The sequence below is a fragment of the Emydura macquarii genome, unplaced genomic scaffold (assembly GCF_026122565.2).
Source record: "Emydura macquarii macquarii isolate MOO-44397 ecotype Brisbane River unplaced genomic scaffold, CSIRO-AGI_Emac_v2 contig_450, whole genome shotgun sequence".
Classification (NCBI taxonomy): domain Eukaryota; kingdom Metazoa; phylum Chordata; order Testudines; family Chelidae; genus Emydura; species Emydura macquarii.
In genome coordinates, this window is record NW_027130587.1 from 786,658 (window position 1) to 806,034 (window position 19,377).

General features: G+C 45.4%; 1 protein-coding gene across 1 annotated transcript in view; it reads right to left on the reverse strand.

Annotated features, from left to right (window-relative positions):
* The window catches only part of MTMR4 (myotubularin related protein 4), a 96,898-nt gene that overhangs the window by 59,162 nt on the left and 18,359 nt on the right, over positions 1-19,377 (reverse strand). Inside the window, exon 2 of the mRNA XM_067537723.1 lies at positions 2,194-2,275. Within this exon, the coding sequence (XP_067393824.1) occupies positions 2,194-2,199 (6 nt within the window). The 5' untranslated portion in view covers positions 2,200-2,275. The remainder of the gene's footprint in view (positions 1-2,193; positions 2,276-19,377) is intronic.

Consider the following 19,377-nt stretch of genomic DNA (forward strand, 5'->3'; position numbering starts at 1 on the left):
GCCTATTAAGTTATGACAGCCACCAAGGAGGGGAATGTTGGAGGCCCAGGACAATGTGAGTTGCTTGACCACTGTCCTACAGGCCTAGCACAGCTTCAGTTGCTTGCTTGGCTATTCTGACCCCTGTAGCACGACATCTTCCAGTTGGCAGAGACCGAATAACCTCATAGATGTCTCAGTTTCTGCATAGCACGGCACATAAGACAAAATACAGATACTGTATGCTTGCAGCTGCACACAGATAACGGTGATGGGAACAAGTTATCCTGGAACATCTGGGGTACACTGTTTTATTGTCAAGGGGCATACTTTTACTCCACCCCTCCTATCACCAGATGTTGTTTTGATGACCCCAATTATCATGGTGAGAATGGAATGTAGTTAATGGTGGAAACCCAATGTTGGTAATTAGCATATATGATGAGAGAGATAATTAGGTGAAGGTTGCTTATGGAAGGTATAAGTAGTCACCACTTAGACAAAGGGGGGTGCTCCATCAACACCTGACTCTGCGGGAGGTGCTGCCGGTTGGACCAGAGGATCCACAGACTCCCTGGCGGGGCCCCTGAAGAAAGCCGTTCCTGTATACAGCCTTCTGAGTAACTGCTGCGCTCTCCAGGCTTAGTGAGTATGAGATATTGTAGTTAATTTTAGGCTTTGTATCTAAGTAGTATATTTATAGAAAACCTTGCACATTAAACCTTATTGATCTGCAAATCAGGCGTCCTGTGTCTCACTGGTATCCACACTGATCACAAGGTGTCCAGAATCAACAGGAGTATCACTGAAAGTATCCATGGGATGTAGGCTCCCCTAGGGCCAAAGTCACTAGAAAACGTTACTAGTAAATAGTTACTTATCGAAGTCAGGGCCACACTGAAAGGCCTAATTCCCATTTTTGAGCAGTTACTCAGACAAGCAATCCTACTGACTTCAGAGGGGCACTCAGGTGAGTAACTCACATCAGCTTGCGCAAGGGATTCACAACCAGGCCCTAAACTAAACTAAACTATTTCTTTTCAGGAAGATTTTAACAGGACTAGACTGAACACCAATCGCTGTGGTACCCACAGGGCACTGCCCCCAACTCGATACATTGCAACTGTTACTCATTGTTTCATTCCATGATTCCGTTTTCAATACATGTGACTGCAAATTTCCAAGCAAACTAATCAGTGAGGTTTCCACGTACTCTCCTTTAATCAATCTTACCACCTGCCCCTAACTACTTATTTCTGTCATTTGATCTAGTTCATCTGGAATGATCTTTTTCCTTTAAAATCAATATGCTTTCTCTCTCACACGGAGTATGTCTACTCAGCCCTTGACAGCAGACCTCCCAGCGCCGGGCAACAGACGTGGGGCTCATGCTGGTGCTCGAAAAGTAGCTTTAGAGACAGTGTTTTGCGCTGCAGCTCGGGCTGTGAATCCCACCCCCCTCTCTAAGCTATGAAGCCCAAGTTTCAGCCAAGCCATGGACTCCCTACACACTCCTGCTTTTGACACATGCCCAGCCTCTCTCGTATATGAGGGTGCGCACACACCCACACACACCCCTTTTTGCATATCAGCTGGGGTTAGCATTTGGATGCGGATTCTTAATTTTTTCCTCTTTGAACTGAAAAATCCATTCGACTTCTCTATTATTTTTCAGTGCTGACATCCTTCTGCTGTCTGGAACCCTATAGCCAGGGAACCTTCCCACCATGACGTAATCTCAGATGATGAGGAAACCAACTCTTACCTTAACTAGAGTTACAACATTACTTGTCAAAGCAACAGAGCAACCTAAGCACCCACTCCCAGGTCTGTAATAAAAACCACGAGGCCTCTTGCATAATTCTTGGACCCCTGGGCCCCTCCAGTGTGAAGGTGGGAAAAGTCTAGTGGCAAGAGGCCTAGGCTAGCACATAATGATGTGGCACTGGCGGCAGCAGTTATCTTCTTAGATGCCGTCAAGCAGGGGCACACACTTGTTTTCTGATCCCTTTCTTCCACTTCATTCATTCTCCATTCCCCAGCAATTTGGTTCCATACTTCAGATGCTTTTGCCACAGCTTGAAACATCTCAAATGCAACCACACCAGTTAGAGCATATCCAAACACTCAGACGGGAGGTGTGTGGAATCTAGAGTTTCCAGCTACTGCAGGGAGAGAAGCTAACGCTCTGAAGAGAGTAGAGAAAGTACTCACCATCATCACACGGCTTGAGTCGAGATCTCTCTATTCAAATCCAGATTGTTTTCTCTCTCTCTCTATCCTCATCCAGACGCACCTATAGCAAAGAGAAAAGAAACTGGTATAGAAGCTGGAGGCAGATGGTCATGGTACTACAGAGTGAGCATGATGCGTGACCAGAAAAGGATTAGCATAGGTACGGTTAACAAGAGCACAGCAACCTACACACGTGACCGTTACCCTCTTTATGCAGCTTCACCTTCATCTCTGCAGGACCACCACTACCAGAAGTGCCCTCTGTCAGGGCAAACAGCCTCTCGTTGTAGTGCCCATTTCAACTGCTTCCCCTGAGAACACTGGAAATTAATGTTCTCTCCCCTGACACACTAGGCAGAAGAACTCTGTCCATTCCCAAATGGAGAGATGGGCTGGGCAGGTCCCTACCTACTCCCTTCCTTTTCACTGAGGGCTGCTCCAGCTTCTGGGCAGCCAGCAGGAGGAGCAGCTGGGGTTAGACAGGTTTATGAGCAGAATATAATCTAAAGAACACTGAAATCTCCCTGCATGAACATCTTAAACACACAGGCTATAATATTCAAGAGCGATGAGTGACAGTCACCCATAGCCCTTCCCCTCTATGGTTCTAGACAGGTCTGTAACTTTTAATTGTAGCTTAACTGGCATAACAAGAACACCTCTTCCTTTTTAATGGTTTAGAACAGCTAAAGCAGGGGTGTTGTATGCAGAATGCATGGGTTACTGTGTGCGCATTTCCGGCCTGCAGAGATAACCATCTAAACATGAACTGAGTGCAGCCAATGTCATGAGGTCTGCCTGAGTCTGCAGACAGCATGAAACAACATCTCAGAGGGGCGAACTCTCCTGTTCCCTTCTAGTCTCACTGGAGTGTCAACGCTGCTTCAGTGTCAATAACCATTCCATTGCTGAACGGTTTGGAGGACGGAATGAGAATGGAGTGGGAGTGAAGCCCTCAGGAGGTTCAACCCAAAAGTTGCTTCAGGGAAGGAAATGCCAGAGACTAACAGACGCAGAAAAGGAAGAGAAAGAGGAAGGAGATTTGGGAAAGAAGAGAAACAAAGGGCACAAGTTGTGATGGCCTAAAGGGGAGCAGATTCTTCCAGTGAGAGATACTCAAGGGTGACAATAAGGGACTGAACAACAACAAAGCATGGCTGTAACACACAGGCCACATTCTCCCCTTCATGTCTGTGCAAGCCTCTCATTGGACTGAGGGAAGTATAAGGCCCTGAAATTACATCCTGGCCCAGGGACCATAACTAATGCTAAGATTCTGTCACGGGTATTTTTAGTGCAAGTTCGGGACAGGTGACGGGCAATAAACAAAAATTCACAGAAGCTGCAACCTGTCCCTGACTTTTACTAAAAATACCGGGGGGGGGGGGGGGAGAGAGAGGAAGTAAACTGAGCTGCAGGGGTTGCCGCTGCTCTATCCCCCTGCTCCAGTGGCCGATCAGCTGTTCGGTGGAGGCCCCAGGGAGCTGGCTGGCCGATCAGCTGTTCGGTGGAGGCTCCAGGGAGCTGGCTGGCCGATCAGCTGTTCGGTGGAGGCTCCAGGGAGCTGGCTGGCTGATCAGCTGTTCCACGGCTGCTGCTCTGCGCCCCTCTTGGATCAGCTGCTCCAGCCCTGCCCCAGAAGTCCTGGAAGTCCCAGAAAGGCCCGGAATCTGTGACCTCCGTGACCAAATCACATCCTTAACCATAACTAAACACGTAATCCAGCAGTGCCCTCTGAATGAGTCTGAGCGCTGGAGTGACCAGAGGATGACAATTCTGAAACGGGGCAATTTTCGAGGTTTCAAAATTTGCTCAGTCAGGGGTGCCAGATGGTCTCCCCTCCCCCACATCCAAACTGTTTGGGGAATGGGAGAGGAGGCGTGTCTCTCAAACGCTCTGTCATTAGGCACTCACCTGAGATCTCGGAGAGCCAGGTTCAAGTTCCTGCATCGTCTGACTTGGACTGATCTGGGATGAAAAGCTCTGCTCTGAATCAGGCAGAGTGGAAACTTGAACCTGGGTCTCCCACCTCCCCAGTGAGCGCACTGATCACCCAGCATGTGCAAGACAAAGAGACATACACTGCCCCACATGCTCCACATAGTCACACTGAGTGGGAAAGGGTGCCATAGCTGGTGCCCTTGACCAACACCCACCCACCTACCTACTTCGATACAACACACAGCTAGAGAGAGTCAGCCAGCTCCAGGCCATGCTTGCAAAGGACATGCAAGAAAGTTAAGGGGAATCAACTAGGACCTCACTGGTATAACTTATATTGCTCAGACATGTGAATAAGCCACGTAAGTTACACCGATCTAAGCGCTGGTGTAGACAGAACTCTGTTGGCGGGAGCTTCTCCAGCTGACATAGCTACTGCCACTCGTTGGGGCTACAGTAATTAAGTCGACGAGAGAACTCTCTCCCTTCGACTTACAGCCTCTGCACTAGCAGCGCTACAGTGGCATAGCTGGAGTGTAGATGTCGTCTAAAGGTGCAAAGTTAATGTGCCTAACTTAAAGTGCACTAAACCCTGCGTGGATGCTTTCATTCAGGAGTGAACTGGTTCATTCAGGAGTAAAGTTCACTGTACCTGAAACCTTCGAGTGCCTCTGTGCAACCAATTCTTCATTCGCGCTCTGAAATTTTGAAGAAAACCAATACGGTTCTGATGGAACTGCATATTTCACCAAAAATGATCTAACTAGTCCTAACACCCCCAAATAAAGCTTTCATTCCACTGTGAAACTGGACCTTAAGGATACAAACACATTTTCTGTTAATTTAAATTCAACAGCAGAAATGCAAAAGCATAAAGAAAACAGGACAAACCACGATAAAAAAAATTGGGCTGATTTTTTTGCCCCCCTTCCCAAGGAACAAAAATATACAGCCTTTTCCAGCTTCTGAGTAGAAACGGAATCTGCCGATGCCCAGCCTCCGCTTTTGCTACAAGCACATTTTTCGTCTCTCTCCCCCACAGAATGAGTGGACACAGTAAACCAGTGACCTGGTGGCCGGGGGGGGACTTAAACTTTTTTTTTTTTTTTTTTTTACGAGTGGAGTCTGGTTGCTCACACCACCCCAGAAGATCCATTGCAGATTAGACTTTTGTAAATTAGTGGATAAGCAAAACTAGCAAAGTGTACGTTATTCACGCATTTGAAAATATTTTCCATTATTTATGACAATACTGAAGAGCACACTAGAGAATTTTCTGCAGTGTATTTTATACTAGTTCATTAAACCACTGCTAATGGCTGCTTCATATGCAGATTAACTAGTGTGAATTAGAGAAGTTTGTCGTATTTCACTTGACTTTCTTATTCCCTCTGCTTTATGAACAAGGTTAATAATTGCTATAATTATCACTCTCTTTGCCTGCATCATATTTCATGGTGTTCTTTCTCCCTCCCCAAATCCCCATAGCTATTCCTGAAGGCAAGTTACCACAGAGAACACCAGCTCATTATGGACACTACTGTTCTGACCTCATTAGCTAAGCAGACAGAAATGCTGCATGTGCTCACAGCCCAAAGTGCTTCCTGGGCATACCCAGGGTTGTGATATTATATCATTTCCCACCAATACATCAGTTGGTAAATTCTTAAAAACTCCTACGTTCAAAGCACCCCTTAAACCTTCCCACTCTAATGCAATGCAGGCTAAAGGCACCATGGTTCTTAACTCTACCAAGGCAAAGAGTTTTACCACCTCCCCCGAGATCATAGCAGCCTCCTTAATCACCTCTCTCCTGACTAGAGAAACCTATGCTCTAGCCTCTCTCCACCCTGGCACACTTTACCATTTATCTTGGCCTCTTTAATAAACCCTTTGGTTCCCTCCAGGAGATCAGACCCGACAAAATTAACTAATATTCCCTCTGCCACTGCTGAAGTTTCTGACTGGAGGGTAGCTCATAGACCAGAGACTACAGAGTTTCCCCATACTTAGGGCATTGCTCTTCCATGTGTTCGAGGAACCCACGTAAGAAACACTTTCTTGGCTCTCTCTCTTGGGCTGGGGTCCAATCATTAGGGTTACAACCAGGGGAACAACACTACGGTGCTGTGTGCTTAGTCCTCTACTCCTTCCTTTTTGTTCCCCCCCAGAAGCAAACCAGGGACCCTCCTTCTACACCTGTCTTTTGCCCTTCCCTTGGGGTCCTGCGCTCTATGACGGGTCTTCCTAGTAAGCAGGAGTCAACAGCCTCAGCCAACTCTTCAAAAGAAGTTGGGATTTCTCCCACACAATTGCTTTTACCTTAGCTAAGCAAACAAATCTGAAGGCGTACACAGAGAACCAGTTTCTGCATTATTCCAGCCCTCTGCCTCCTCCATACCAGGAGGCTACAAGACTATCCAGAATTATAATAGCAAGCATTGAAAGATAAAAAAGAGTTTGGAAGGGATCTAAACCCTCCTGCTTGAGGCCATGAACCAACTTCTAACTATTAGGGTTAGGGGGAAGCTCATCCCGTAATTGCCTATTGCAGGTTCTTGCACCCTCGTCCGAAGCACCTGGTGCTAGCCACTGTCAGAGACAGGACACTGCACTAGATGAACCTCGGGTCTGATCCAGTCTGGTAATTCCTGCTTCCTCACTTCACTGGGATTTGCGGGTGCGCAGCACCTCTGGGTATCAGGCTCTTACCGTGCTATGGCCATATTCAATAGTCCGACTGATTCTGTCACAAAAGGGTCCAAAAGCTTCCCCATTTTAAGTGGCTATTCAACAGCACCAACCACAAGGGTCATCATTCTAGGGGCTTGCTGGGAGCTATTCACCTTTGTGAAAGGGAGCAGGCCTGGGGCCTTGTATGGTTCTATGAAGGAGGCTAGTTTCTGGTGCATCTTGAGTTTCAGTGATTGGAAATGTTATGGCTAGGGCCCTCCACACAGCACTTGCTGCAGCGCCCCACAGGTTTCACCTGGGAGACCTCCAAATCACCAGCCCTCTACTACAGCTGCTGCAGCACACAGAGAAAGTCTGTTCAGCGCTAGCCCATTAAAGGCCACAAAGACAAGCACCTGGACTGGGTTCGAGTCCTGAAGTAGATATGGTCATGTGCTCATCAGCCTGTCCTTCTGACATGGGCTGTTGCATTCTGAATTGGCTTCCAGACTCAATTCTCAGTTACACTGAGGCCCATTACACTGCTCTAGCTGTACAAAGGGACCTTTTACTCAGGCCAAGACCACTTTGCACAGCCAGAGCAGCATAAAGGGGTTTAAATGGAGAATTGGGTCCTCCAGGCGGCCAGTCGACCAGGGTGCGGCAGTCCTGCCTAGCGGTTACAAAGGCACATGTGACTATCCAAGAGGAATGGGTATAATTTCCTTCATGCTTAGCCAGACAACAAAGGTGGCATTTCTTCCTACTGCTGCAATGATCCCAAGTAATTTAGAACTACTTTGCAGTTTCCTGCCTGCCTGAAAGCAAACCACCGCTATGCAGTCTGCATCAGTGGTAACCAAATCAGAAATCCTATTGTGATTATAAAGAGGAGATTCAATTGGAGCTTAGAATATCTCCAAAGGAAGCCAGAAATTCCACACAGGAAGGTCAGATGATATGTACCAGGTAAGGGTAGACACGCTGTCCTACATAGACTTGGAAGGATTAGATTTTTATCAGTTAATGTCGATAAATATCAATTTCACCGTACACACACACCCCCCAAACAAAAAAAATATTTCCATTGATAACAGAAATTTACAGACAGGCAAAGAAAAAAAAATGCTGCTTGAGAAATTATTAGACTGATTTAAGGCTATTTTCTTTGCATGTTTTGACATGTGATGTTGACAATTTGTGTGTTAGTCATTTCAATCTCAAAATCTGCCATGAAATAATTATTGTCGGACCCCGCCTCCCCATTGTGAATAATTACTGTCTGACACTGCCGTCATTTCCCACAACTGTGAAAACGTACATGGATAAAAATAAAAATTAAAAAAAATGCTTAAAAACTATAATTCAGTGCAATTGTGACAATTTAAAATCAATAAACATAGATAGTATCCATCAAAATTATGAAAAATAGAAATCAAATTCTGCCAACCTGTGTTACATTACAAGGACTGTATTGCCTGCAACGGAGCATGGCTAACTCCTAGGTCTCCCAATGTAATTGTCAAGGAATCATTGACTGGGGGTGTCCCTAGCAAAGTCTCCCAGGGATCAGGTCTTGGCCCCACGCTATTTAAGCTTTTTATCAAGGATTATCACCGTCATCACTGATAAAGTTGGCAGATGACACAAAGATTGGGGGAGTTCTAAATAATGAACAGGGCAGGTCACGGACACAGAGTCATCTGGATGGCTTGGTAAAGTGGGTGCACGCAAACAATAGGCATTTTAATATGGCTAAATGTAAATGTACATAGCTAGGGACAAAGAACATCGGCCATACTTACAGGATAGGGGACTCTATCCTGGGAAGCAGGGACTCAAACAGATTTAGGGTGAATAATAAGCTGAACACCAGCTCCCAGTGGGACGCTGTGGCCAAAAAAAGACTAATACGACCCTTGGATGAATAAATAGGGGAATCTCAAGTAGGAGTAGAGAGGTTATTTTCCGTTTGTATTTGGCACTGGTGCAACCGCTGCTGGAATCCTGTGTCCAATTCTGGGGCCCACAATTCAAGGATATCGATAAATTGGAGAGAGTTCAGAGAACAGCCACAAGAACGATTAAAAGATTGGAAAACATACCGTTACAGTGATGGACTCAAGGAGCTCAGTCTATTTAGCTTAAGAAAGAGAAAGGTTAAGGGATGACTTGATCACAATCTATAAATACCTACATAAGGAACAAATATTTGATACTGGGCTCGTCGGCATAGCCAAGAAAGGTTTAACACGAGCCAATGCTGGAAGATGGAGTAGACAAATTCAGACTGAAAATAAGGTGCAATTTTTTTTTAAAATTATTTTATTTGTAACACAGAGGAATTAAGCCTTGGAACGACATACCCAGGGTGATGGAGGATTCTCCATCACTGGTCCTCTTAAAATCAAGATTGGATATGGTTTTTTTTTTGTTTGTTTTTTTTTAAAGAAATGTTCTAACCCAAAAGAATTTGTTTGGGGGTGTTCTCTGGTCTGTGTTAAACAGGGGGTCAGACCAAATGACCACAATAGTTCTTTCTGGCTTAGGAATTTATGAATCTATTAATCTAACTTCCGGGGCAAATCAGACCCTTGGTTGTTGCACGCCATGTGGCAGTAAGACACCGAGGATGACCTCCCTGCTCAGCTTTGCTTTTTGACCAACACCTACTGTTCTAGTCATCACACACTGGCTTGGGAATAGCCTCCGTGGCTTATTGCATGTTCCGTAACCATGCCAAACTCGCTGGCAGTGCAGCGTACACTGACAAATTACAGCATAGTCATGGCTTAGCAGTGGCCATGTCCTCTCCATCACAGCCCGACAAGCAAGTCACAGAGCTAAAATTCCCTCCCAGACTCCAAGGGGAGGCCTGCTCACTTCTACGGAGCAAAAAGGACACTCCAGCCGCAGGCTGCTCCGATAGTCCGACATGGTACACGCTGCCACATGCCACTATAGATTCTGAATATGCAATACAGCCCCTTCGTGCCAAAGCACTCTGCTCTCCCACCACCAGCATCCCTCAGCTAGGGAAGTACCCCATTTAACTCACCCTCAGACCAGCAGCCATGGAGACGCCAGTGGATCACAGGAGTTCAAAACAGAGAGCAGCCTACCGCTAGCAGCTTTGCAGCATTCAAGCCCGTCTGGTTGAGGTTTGAACTGAGCTGGAACAGTCCGGCGCTTCCCCACAGAAAGCCAGGACAGAGGCTGGATGTTTGAGAAGCAGGGAAAGGGCTCTCCCATCAGGCTAACCCAACAGCCAAAGCATCCATCCTCTGGTGAAGAGAGGCCTAGCATTTCAGACTGCCCACTCCTAGAGGGAGGAATGGCATGGATCTAAGAAAGCACTAAGCCCATCATCAACTGCACTTCAACAGGAAAACATGAAATGCCCAGGACAACACAGAGAGATCATGGATTTAGGTCTAACTTGGTTTCCGGAGGAGGACAATATCCCTGGGAAAGCCAGGCAGTCCTGATACTTGAGGTCTGGACAATCCCAGGTCTCAGAGAGCTCTACCCATGAAACATTTCTGACCCTGCATTGACAGGCACCAATATCCAGGTTTCAGACTTACAGAAACGAAGAGGCGGATCTTGGCACTGTAATGATTTGCTTACACAATAGTCTGGGTGTCAACACTCATGATTTATTGAGAGTCCTGCACTATTTGGTATCTTAATACAAACCCTGGCTCTTGACTTCCTGTGATTATGCGAGAATCTCAGCTTTCATTAAGAAGTATTAGTCCTTGTGGTTGCAGGGAAAGTCTGAAAATGTGACCTGAGTGCACCCTAAAGGCTCAGAAACCTGAAGACAAGAAAAACTAAAAAAAAATAAATTTTAATTTCATGTTTTTTAGGGCCCGACTCATGAATTTTGGTTGGCAATACTGTGTAAAGCAGCCATGGTGGATTCTCGGAAAGAATGCCTGTAAAATAACAACAGTGGTGCAGTTCCAGAGGGGGAGCCATGTTAGTCTGTATACAGCAAAAACAACGAGAGTCCTGTAGCACTTTAAAGACTAACACATTTAATTTCAGCAGGCATAAGCTTTCGTGAGCTTCAGCCCACTTCCTCAGATGCAGTTGGTACTTCCTCAGATGCAGCAGTGCGGTATCAGACCAGATTGTATGGGATTCTGATAAGGCAACACTGCATGGAAAGTTAACACAACTTGTTTCTGAAAGAAAACACACTCAAACACAAAAACTGGAAAGAAAAATAAGGTTTCTACAATTGGTTATGGACTATAGTGTTCCTAAAACATTACTAGGTTTGGCTAATCTCAGAGGCGCACAGATGGAAAGCTGTTTGGGGCAGGGACCGATCTTCCTGTTGTGTTTGGAGAGTGCCTAGCACGAGAGGGCCCAAGTTGATGACTGGAGCCCTGACGCTACCACAATATTAAAGGAATCTTGAGTGAACAAACAAAATTGCTCAAAAATTTCTAAGAACAATTTTTCTTTTGCAGCAATTAAGAGAACACATTGTTAGTTAACTACGTAAACATGCACAGAAAAGTTATTACTACAGTTAAAACAGGGCAGAAAGTACAAGAAGACACCCCAGAAGAGTTTTTACATATGGGTGTGTGTGTGTGTGTGTATGTGTGCGCATGTATTTATATACACACATATATTACATTTATATATATATTATATATACATATAGTTTTTCAAAAGGAGGTTTAAACTTCTTCATCTTGTGTTCATCTGACATGCCAAGTCCTGAAAAACATAATGGCTTCCATGTCTAAAGTTAACATATCCAACTGTGCTGATGGGGAAAGGTAGGTTCTTGAGTCACCCCCTCCATTATCTGAAATGCTGACACTGAAATCAAACAAGCACGCTGAATGCAGTGAGTAAGTCACAACTTTTTATACAATCTTTGTACCCTGGCTTCTCCTACTATTATAGAGGCTCTAAATAGGAGACTCTATTGCTCCTGGACACTACAGCAATATAGTCACACCAGCATTTGTCAAGCTGATATATCTGACAGTTCCGATGGTTTCATCTGGCAGGCATATGCAAATTTTGGTTTTGGAGTCAACCTCTCTGGATAGGAACAGGCACGATATGATAAACCACAAGCCTTGATACTTCTCTTTTGCTCTGTGACTTCACAAAAAGACACACTTTTCATGGAGTCACATATTGCTGTCTGTGCTAGCCACTGATCCAGACTGTAATGGACAAAAGAGACATTAGAGTCCTGAGAATTTATTGTAGTGTTCTTGTCTAACCCTAACCAATGCTTGGAAGAAAACTCTAGGGATACAGGTTCACCATTTCTGTATCTGAACCCAACAAGCCATTTTTGACTAGCATCTGTTTAGAATGATTTCTATTGCTGTCTCTGCACACTAGCTTGATTTCATTAATAAACTCACTACTAATTTTATCTGGGCAAGAATAAGGATTCAGATGAGCTTCAAATTTGGTGCCTGAATCTTTTGAACATTGCAGACTTTCTTTGCCAGATCTGAAAGTGTACCATCAGGCTGCCCCTTAAAAAGCAGGACCCTCCTAAGTCAATCTCACATCGAAAGTCAATACAAATTGTTTCTGAAAGAACACACAGACAGAAAAAGTAAAAAGAATAAGATCTCTACAATTGGATCATGTACACTAAACATTACTAGATTTGACTAACCTTAGAAGGGAACAGACTGTAAAAGCTAAAAACTGCAGGGAGCATCTTTTTGTTCTGTGTTTTTACAGCACATTGGAAATCAGTCTGTTGTGGAGTGGAAACAGAATGAGTTTGGTAGGTGCAGACCAGCAAGCATAAATTTGTATCAAGTGCCCACTCCCTACCCAAACTAGTGGTGGGACATGGGTTTCACGGGGAAGGATGTGTGCCAAAGTAAATGCTGTACATAATCCATTCTCTTCATACTCATCTGGTCTAATTCACAAGATGTCCTTTTTAACTTGGGGGATGGGAACAGAGGATGGAGTTTAATTTTTTTTTTTTAAATATATGTGGCTTTTTTGTAATAAAAATAAAATGTATGTCTCTCCAAGAGCTAACACAAACAGAACATGCCAGACTTTCCTTTATTTTCAGATGAGGCGCTTCATTACTCCGCCTGAAGTCAAAAGTTACAAGTTTGAAAGAGTTTTCTTTCTTTCTGAGCAAACCAACTTTAAGGGCCGAACCCCAGAACTGTGTAATTTCTCCATCATCTTGGTCTGATAAAGAAAAATCTACGATTAAATGGGAAAAGGAACTGTCACACCTTTTCCAGTCAGAGGCATTGATCTCCATGGCTGAAACCCCAGCACTCCTGAAAGTCAATGGGAAGTTTATCAACTTCAACAGGGCAAGGCTCTCTCTTTATGTCTGTTATGCGGTTTGTTCCATTTGAACACACGCATTAAGGCCGTAGCACAGGACTGCTACACAATGACACGGATACTAGTCAAAATAAGTAAAATGGCAAGCTATGTCTGTGACAGATATTAGAGTCACTCCATTCAATAGGGCAGCCTGCTTCACAACCTCTGTACCTCAGCACTGATCACTTGTTCTGCGTTACGCTGGGGGGGGACTACTCTGGATTGGAATCTCCTGTCTTGGGGTATTTGAACTCTGAGGAACGTAGCAGATAATCAGATGCTAATTCAACTTTTGGGCCAGCTGCTCAATCAGTTATTTGTGGGCGAAGGTAAAAACCTCCCCTCTTTCTTGTTGTCAAAATGGGTTTAACAGGCCAGGAACCATACATCTCTACATGAGACTAGGCAGCTACACTCGGATACGGGACACAAACTCATAGCACACACTGGGCTTCTGCAGATTCATTTAGCAAAAAGCCACAAACTGGAATGGCGGATAAAGGTGAAGATGGTGAAAAGTAAACCCTGTACTCTCCCTGCTGCTTGTTTTATTTCCATTTTTCTCCACTTCCTCCTGCCTGTCTCTCTCATCGGGTCTCTTCCTCTTCTCTAAATTCTGTGTTCGATTTAACAAATATAAAGTACTGATCTAATTAAACACAGACAAAAACCTTCTGCTGTATTTCCTGTCTCACTTAGCAATGAAGTCAGAACCCTGGGCAGCCTATTTTGCAATGGGGCTGACTTTGGGATCAGTACATTGGGCCATTTCACAGCATTAAAAATGTATTAAAAAAAATTAACTACCCTCCAGCCAGCTCCTACCATTCACCCTCCTCGCCCAGGGAAACCAGTTATGCCCAGTATCACGCTCCAGTGCTTTGCACCTTCCGTCTCAGGGGCCCCTGACAGTACAGGCTACAGCAGTGGTTTTCACACTGGGGTACACAAGTTCTCATCCTGTAATGGTAGACCCGCATTTTACTTAGAAAGACTTGGCCATCTAATCGCAGGTATATTATGATCCTCTCTCAGAGGGGGGTACATGGGAGACCACGTTATTTGGAAAGGCGTACGCAGCCAAAAAAGTTTGAAAACCACTGGGTCAGAGCAAGAAGAGGGTCGTGCTGGGTAGCATTCCAGGGGGCAGGAGGCATCCCATCCCTTGTGCAGGGAAAAGCAGGGAGCGAAGCTGGAAGCTCTATAACTTACACCTTTTATTTCTAAAGGAAGATGAGGAACTGGAGAAAGAGAGGAAGAAGGGGAAAGAACCGGAACTGAGAGGGTGAGCAATTACTAGTTTCCCCTCAGCCTAGAGGAGAGGGAAAGAGTGATGGAAGCACCACCTAAGGACAGGAGCAAGGCAAGGGGACCCCAATAGCAAAGGGAGGGAGCAGAGGTCATTTGCATGCTGGCACATCTCTTTCGAAGCTAGCGCCTCTGGGTCCCTGTGCTTGGCTTGTGCTGGCTGCACATTCCTGTGGTGCTGCTCCCTGCCAATTTCCCTTCACATGCCTCAAGTCACCTTTGTAATACACACGGTCCCCTGTAAATTGGGAGCCTCTGTCTCTCTGGGCCCTGAGATGTCCTCTCTTGTCAATGGGACAACTATTATTCTCCCAAGAGAAGACTGAGACACGTTCCAACTCTTCAGACAAAGGAGCAGCTGCAAATTCAACTCGGCGCACAACCCCTCTGCATTTATTCCTTCATCCCAAATGACTGCAGGAAATCTCAAGTGCTGCTCCCCTTCCAAACACCAGATCCCTGCTCTCACAAACGCACCCAGTGTTGTAGGTCAACCAACACCCCCCACTTCTCCCCCCTCAGCCGGAAAACCAACACACCACCCTACAGCTTGCTGCCCAATCTTCCTCTCTGTCTTACAGCAGAGTCAGATCAAGCACACAGCGACACCACGCGTTCTCTAGGCTCACACCCCGACAGCCAGCAGGTCAGAAGGTTACCCACTGATACACAGATGGCACCATCCATTGAGATGTATGGAATATAGCAACCAATCCAGTTTGAATTTCCACCAGTGTCCCCCCAGCAGACCCAGTGCACATCATCTGCCTCCTTGCATTCTCACCCCACAGCGGACACTGCAATCGGTTTCAATTCGTCATTAATGCCCAGGTGCTGAACAAGAACGAAGGTGCCACCGATGGCTGGGCTGACTTCACCTGTAGGACTGGAGACTGCTGAAGTGAAGGTGTCACAATGACAAAGTGCTGCTTCAGGAACTCTGCTTCCACCTGGCCCTAAGGAACCTCCGGCCTAACACTCTGGAGAAGCTTTGTTGGAACGTGCAGTTTGGGCATGGCCAGGACACTGGGAAACCACGGGACTTTCCACCAGATCCAATCCCGAATGTCAGCCTCCAACTCGTATGATTCTCCTATCAGAGCCAAGGGGTCAGAACTGCTTCACAACCACTTCACTTATCAGAGGCATCAAATTGCCAGAATAAAAGCACGTCCTCCCGCCTGATGGAAAGTTTCTCTCAGTCTAGCTCACACGACACTCATCACAGCAATGATGCACAACAAAAGGTGCAAAACCCCCAGAGAGCAGGGATTTCACAGCCTAACAGACACTTCTGCTTTCAGGGCCCAGGGACTTTCTCTTTCTATGGGTGGCTATGAGCTGTTTTAGGGCTTGTCTACCCTTGACATTTGTTGCAGGTCGACTTGAGTTATTTTGCATTAGAGTGCCTGGCGTCCACAAACAATGTTTTGCTGGGAATCATCTGGTGTTTTAACCCCACTTTGGAGATGGGTTCACTGAGCTGTGGGATGAGTTTATCCACAGCAGAGGAGATGTGGATGCATCCAAGATCTGAATCCATTGACGCACATTTGCCAAGTCCTCTTACTGCTATCCCTGGCAGCTTAACTGGCTACCCGAGTGATCCTGTCTGTATCTGTCTGCCCTCCACTGCTCTGGAGTTATCCTGACCAAATGCCACCCCCCACCATCCCATTTAAATGCTGGCATGCAGACAGGTTCTGTCTTTTGTGATTCCAGCTTTTGTGGACTTCACACGCCTCTGTCATACTCCTGACAATTGAGCAGTCCTGCCTCGTTCTTCACCGTGGTACCACACTGAGATCCAGGACTGCCTTCCCTCTGGGGAGAGGAGCATGATCAGGCACATCTGAAAGGCAGTCATTTAGTTCAGAGGTACAAGCAGCTATCATGACAAATGCAGGTTAAGTGGCACTTGTGGTACCACGGTAAGGCAAAGGTGCTGGTAAATATAGGGAGACTGGGAGAGCTAGAACATCCTGCTCATACTATGAGGAGCTGGACTATATGTTGCCACAGCATTTTATGGACTCTCTGATTGATCCTTCAAACCAGGGTCTTGTCAACTTTGTGATCCCAGATGCAGAGACAGTCACACAGATTCAGAACCCTCCAGTCATAACCAGAGAATCAACCCGAACCATGTGCAGAGACCTCAACTGTGGAGGGGACCAATTCCAGTAAATATGAACTGGTGTGTTACATAAGAACCGTATGGGACAAGGGGCGAGCAACTTAGTTCCAGGTACCATGCTGGCACTACCATATTGGTCTACCTTCTCTCTGCCTCCTGGGTTTTTAACACTGCCACGTACTCCCGCTACCCAAACTGATGGATACACCAGCCCTGTACAAATGTTGGTCCTTTATTGCTATAAATATGCAAACATAAAAACACCACTTAAGCTTGCTGTGTACTGCCCAACACCGCCCCTAGCAAGGCACTCACTAGTTTTTCACCCACCCAACTGACACACTGCACTAATCAGGAAACGATTTGAAGATACAATAGAAGTGCCTAGCAGAAAATACAGAAGAGTATAAAAATCATGTTTCTGGCTCATGGTTTCATTAATGCCGAGCTTGGAGGAAACATGAGATTTTAGGAGTTCAATTGCTCAAATCATGCTATAAAAGAATCAGAGAAGTGAAGGACTGGAAGGGACCTCAAGAGGTTGTCTACTCCAGTCCCCTCCACTGAAGGCAGGACTAAGTGTCACCTAGACCATCCCTGTTTGTCTAACCTGCTCTTTAAAATCTCCAATAATGGAGATTCCACAACCTCCCTTGGCAATTTGTTCCAGTGCTTAAATGTCCTGACAGTTCGGAAGTTTTCCCTAATATCCAAATCTAAACTGCCCTTGCTGCAATTTAAGCCCATTGCTTCTTGTCCTATCCTCAGAGGTTAAAGAGAACAATTTTTCTCCCTCCTCCTTGTAACCCCCTTTTCTGTACATCAAAATTGTCATGTTCCCCCTCAGTCTTCTTCAGGCTAAACAAACCCACTTTTTTTTTTCCCCCAATCTTCTCTCATAGGTCACGTTTTCTAGACCTTTAATCATTTTTATTGCTCTTCTCTGCACTTTCTCCAATTTGTCCATATCCTTCCTGAAATGTGGCGCCTAGAACTGGACACAACGTTCCAGTTGAGGCCTAATCAGCGCGGAGTAGAGCAGAAGAACTACATCCCATTTACAACACTCCTAATATGTTTGCTTTTTTAAAATTTTTTTGCAAGTATTACATTGTTGACTCATATTTAGCTTGTGATCCACTGTCCATTTTAAAGCTATTCTAAAGCATTTAAAGGAATTCATCCCTCTGAGTTGCTGCAGAATTCTGTTAATTCTGCAGCACACTTTAAGCTGATCTTTAAGTGTTAAAAAGGAGAACTTAGAGCACTGCATGTGCAGTAATTCAGCACAGAGCTGGGGGAACCATCCTGCCAAAGAGCAGCAGGGCACATCTTCCCCTTTTACCCAATGCCTTTTTGAGAACAGAATCCTTTTGGGGACACATCTCAGGGTTATAACCTCCAAAGTTAAGACAGCATGCAGAGGTACACATGCAGTTACAGCCTGCGTCTGCTGCACCCTCTTCAGGTACCGCCAGTGATACTGACAAACACCTTATGCAAAACCACACACACTCTTTACAAGTGACACCTAGGTATGAGGTCTGAGCACAGCACATCCCCTAATTCTGCACCCATCACCAGTTGCATCATTTTGTAGTGGCCTCCAATTTGGCTGTTCACCCAATCTGCTCACCTCCTGATTCCATCCATTTGTAAGGCCCTATATCCCTTGCTCTCAAATAGCTTGTGCAAAGCACAGCCCAGAGTGGATAAAAATCAACTGGGGGGGAAGGGAAAGAGACATGTGGAAAGAGATTTTTTTTTTTTTTAATTTAAATTGGATGTTTTTATTTATTTTGTTCTTGAAGTTAGAATACATTTTTCTTTAGAAAGAAAAATGTATTAAAAAGAAAAACAAATTTAAACAAAACCAAAAATTCTGGATAGTAGCGCACACTCCCATGACCAAATCCCGACCGGCTGATACACCAACACCAAACTGGTTAGCTACTGACTAGTAGCAATCATGGGTGACAAGCTTCCAAATGGCCACAGCCACATGCTTTTCCACACTGTGGGCAGGCAGTTCTCATGGAGATGGTCTGCGGCTGCCGTTCCAGGAAGAGCTCTGCACAGATCTCTAGGAAAGTGGCTTTTGACATCCTTACGTTCTACCACCACTGGTCATCCCCGATCCGCAGCACAAGCCTTTCTCCCCAGTCAGTTCTAGTAGACCAAGCCCCAAAATGGCGCTCCATGGATTCAAGCTGCTCCAAGAAAAGACAGAGGCAGTTCTACTTGATTTCATCATCCAGCTTCTCAGTGCCCTTATCACTCTGGTCCTAAATTCATGCAATGGCTTCAGATATGCTTGCAGCAGGCTGTTTATATTCATCACCATGAGGACTGCAGAGATTGCAAATATTTCCTCCATGCTGCCTGACAGTGCTTTGGAAATTGCACTGACTTGCAAACCCAGATGGATGATGGAATGGAAGAAGAAGAATCATGGAAATTATTTAACCTCAAGTCTCAGAATTCCATTGTCTTCTGGTACACGTCCTACAAAAATGCATATAGCAGAACACACACAGCACAACAGCCAAGCAATGCACCATGGGATCTCTGACCAGAACGCTGAGCACTTCTTTCTCCCAAACATTCTTGTCAGCTAGTTAAAGAAGAATGGAATATAAGGTGGATAGAAAGTTGGCTAGATCATCAGGCTCAACAGGTAGTGATTAAAGGCTTAATGTCTAGTTGGCAGCCGGTAACAAGCAGAGTGCCCCAGGGGTTGGTGC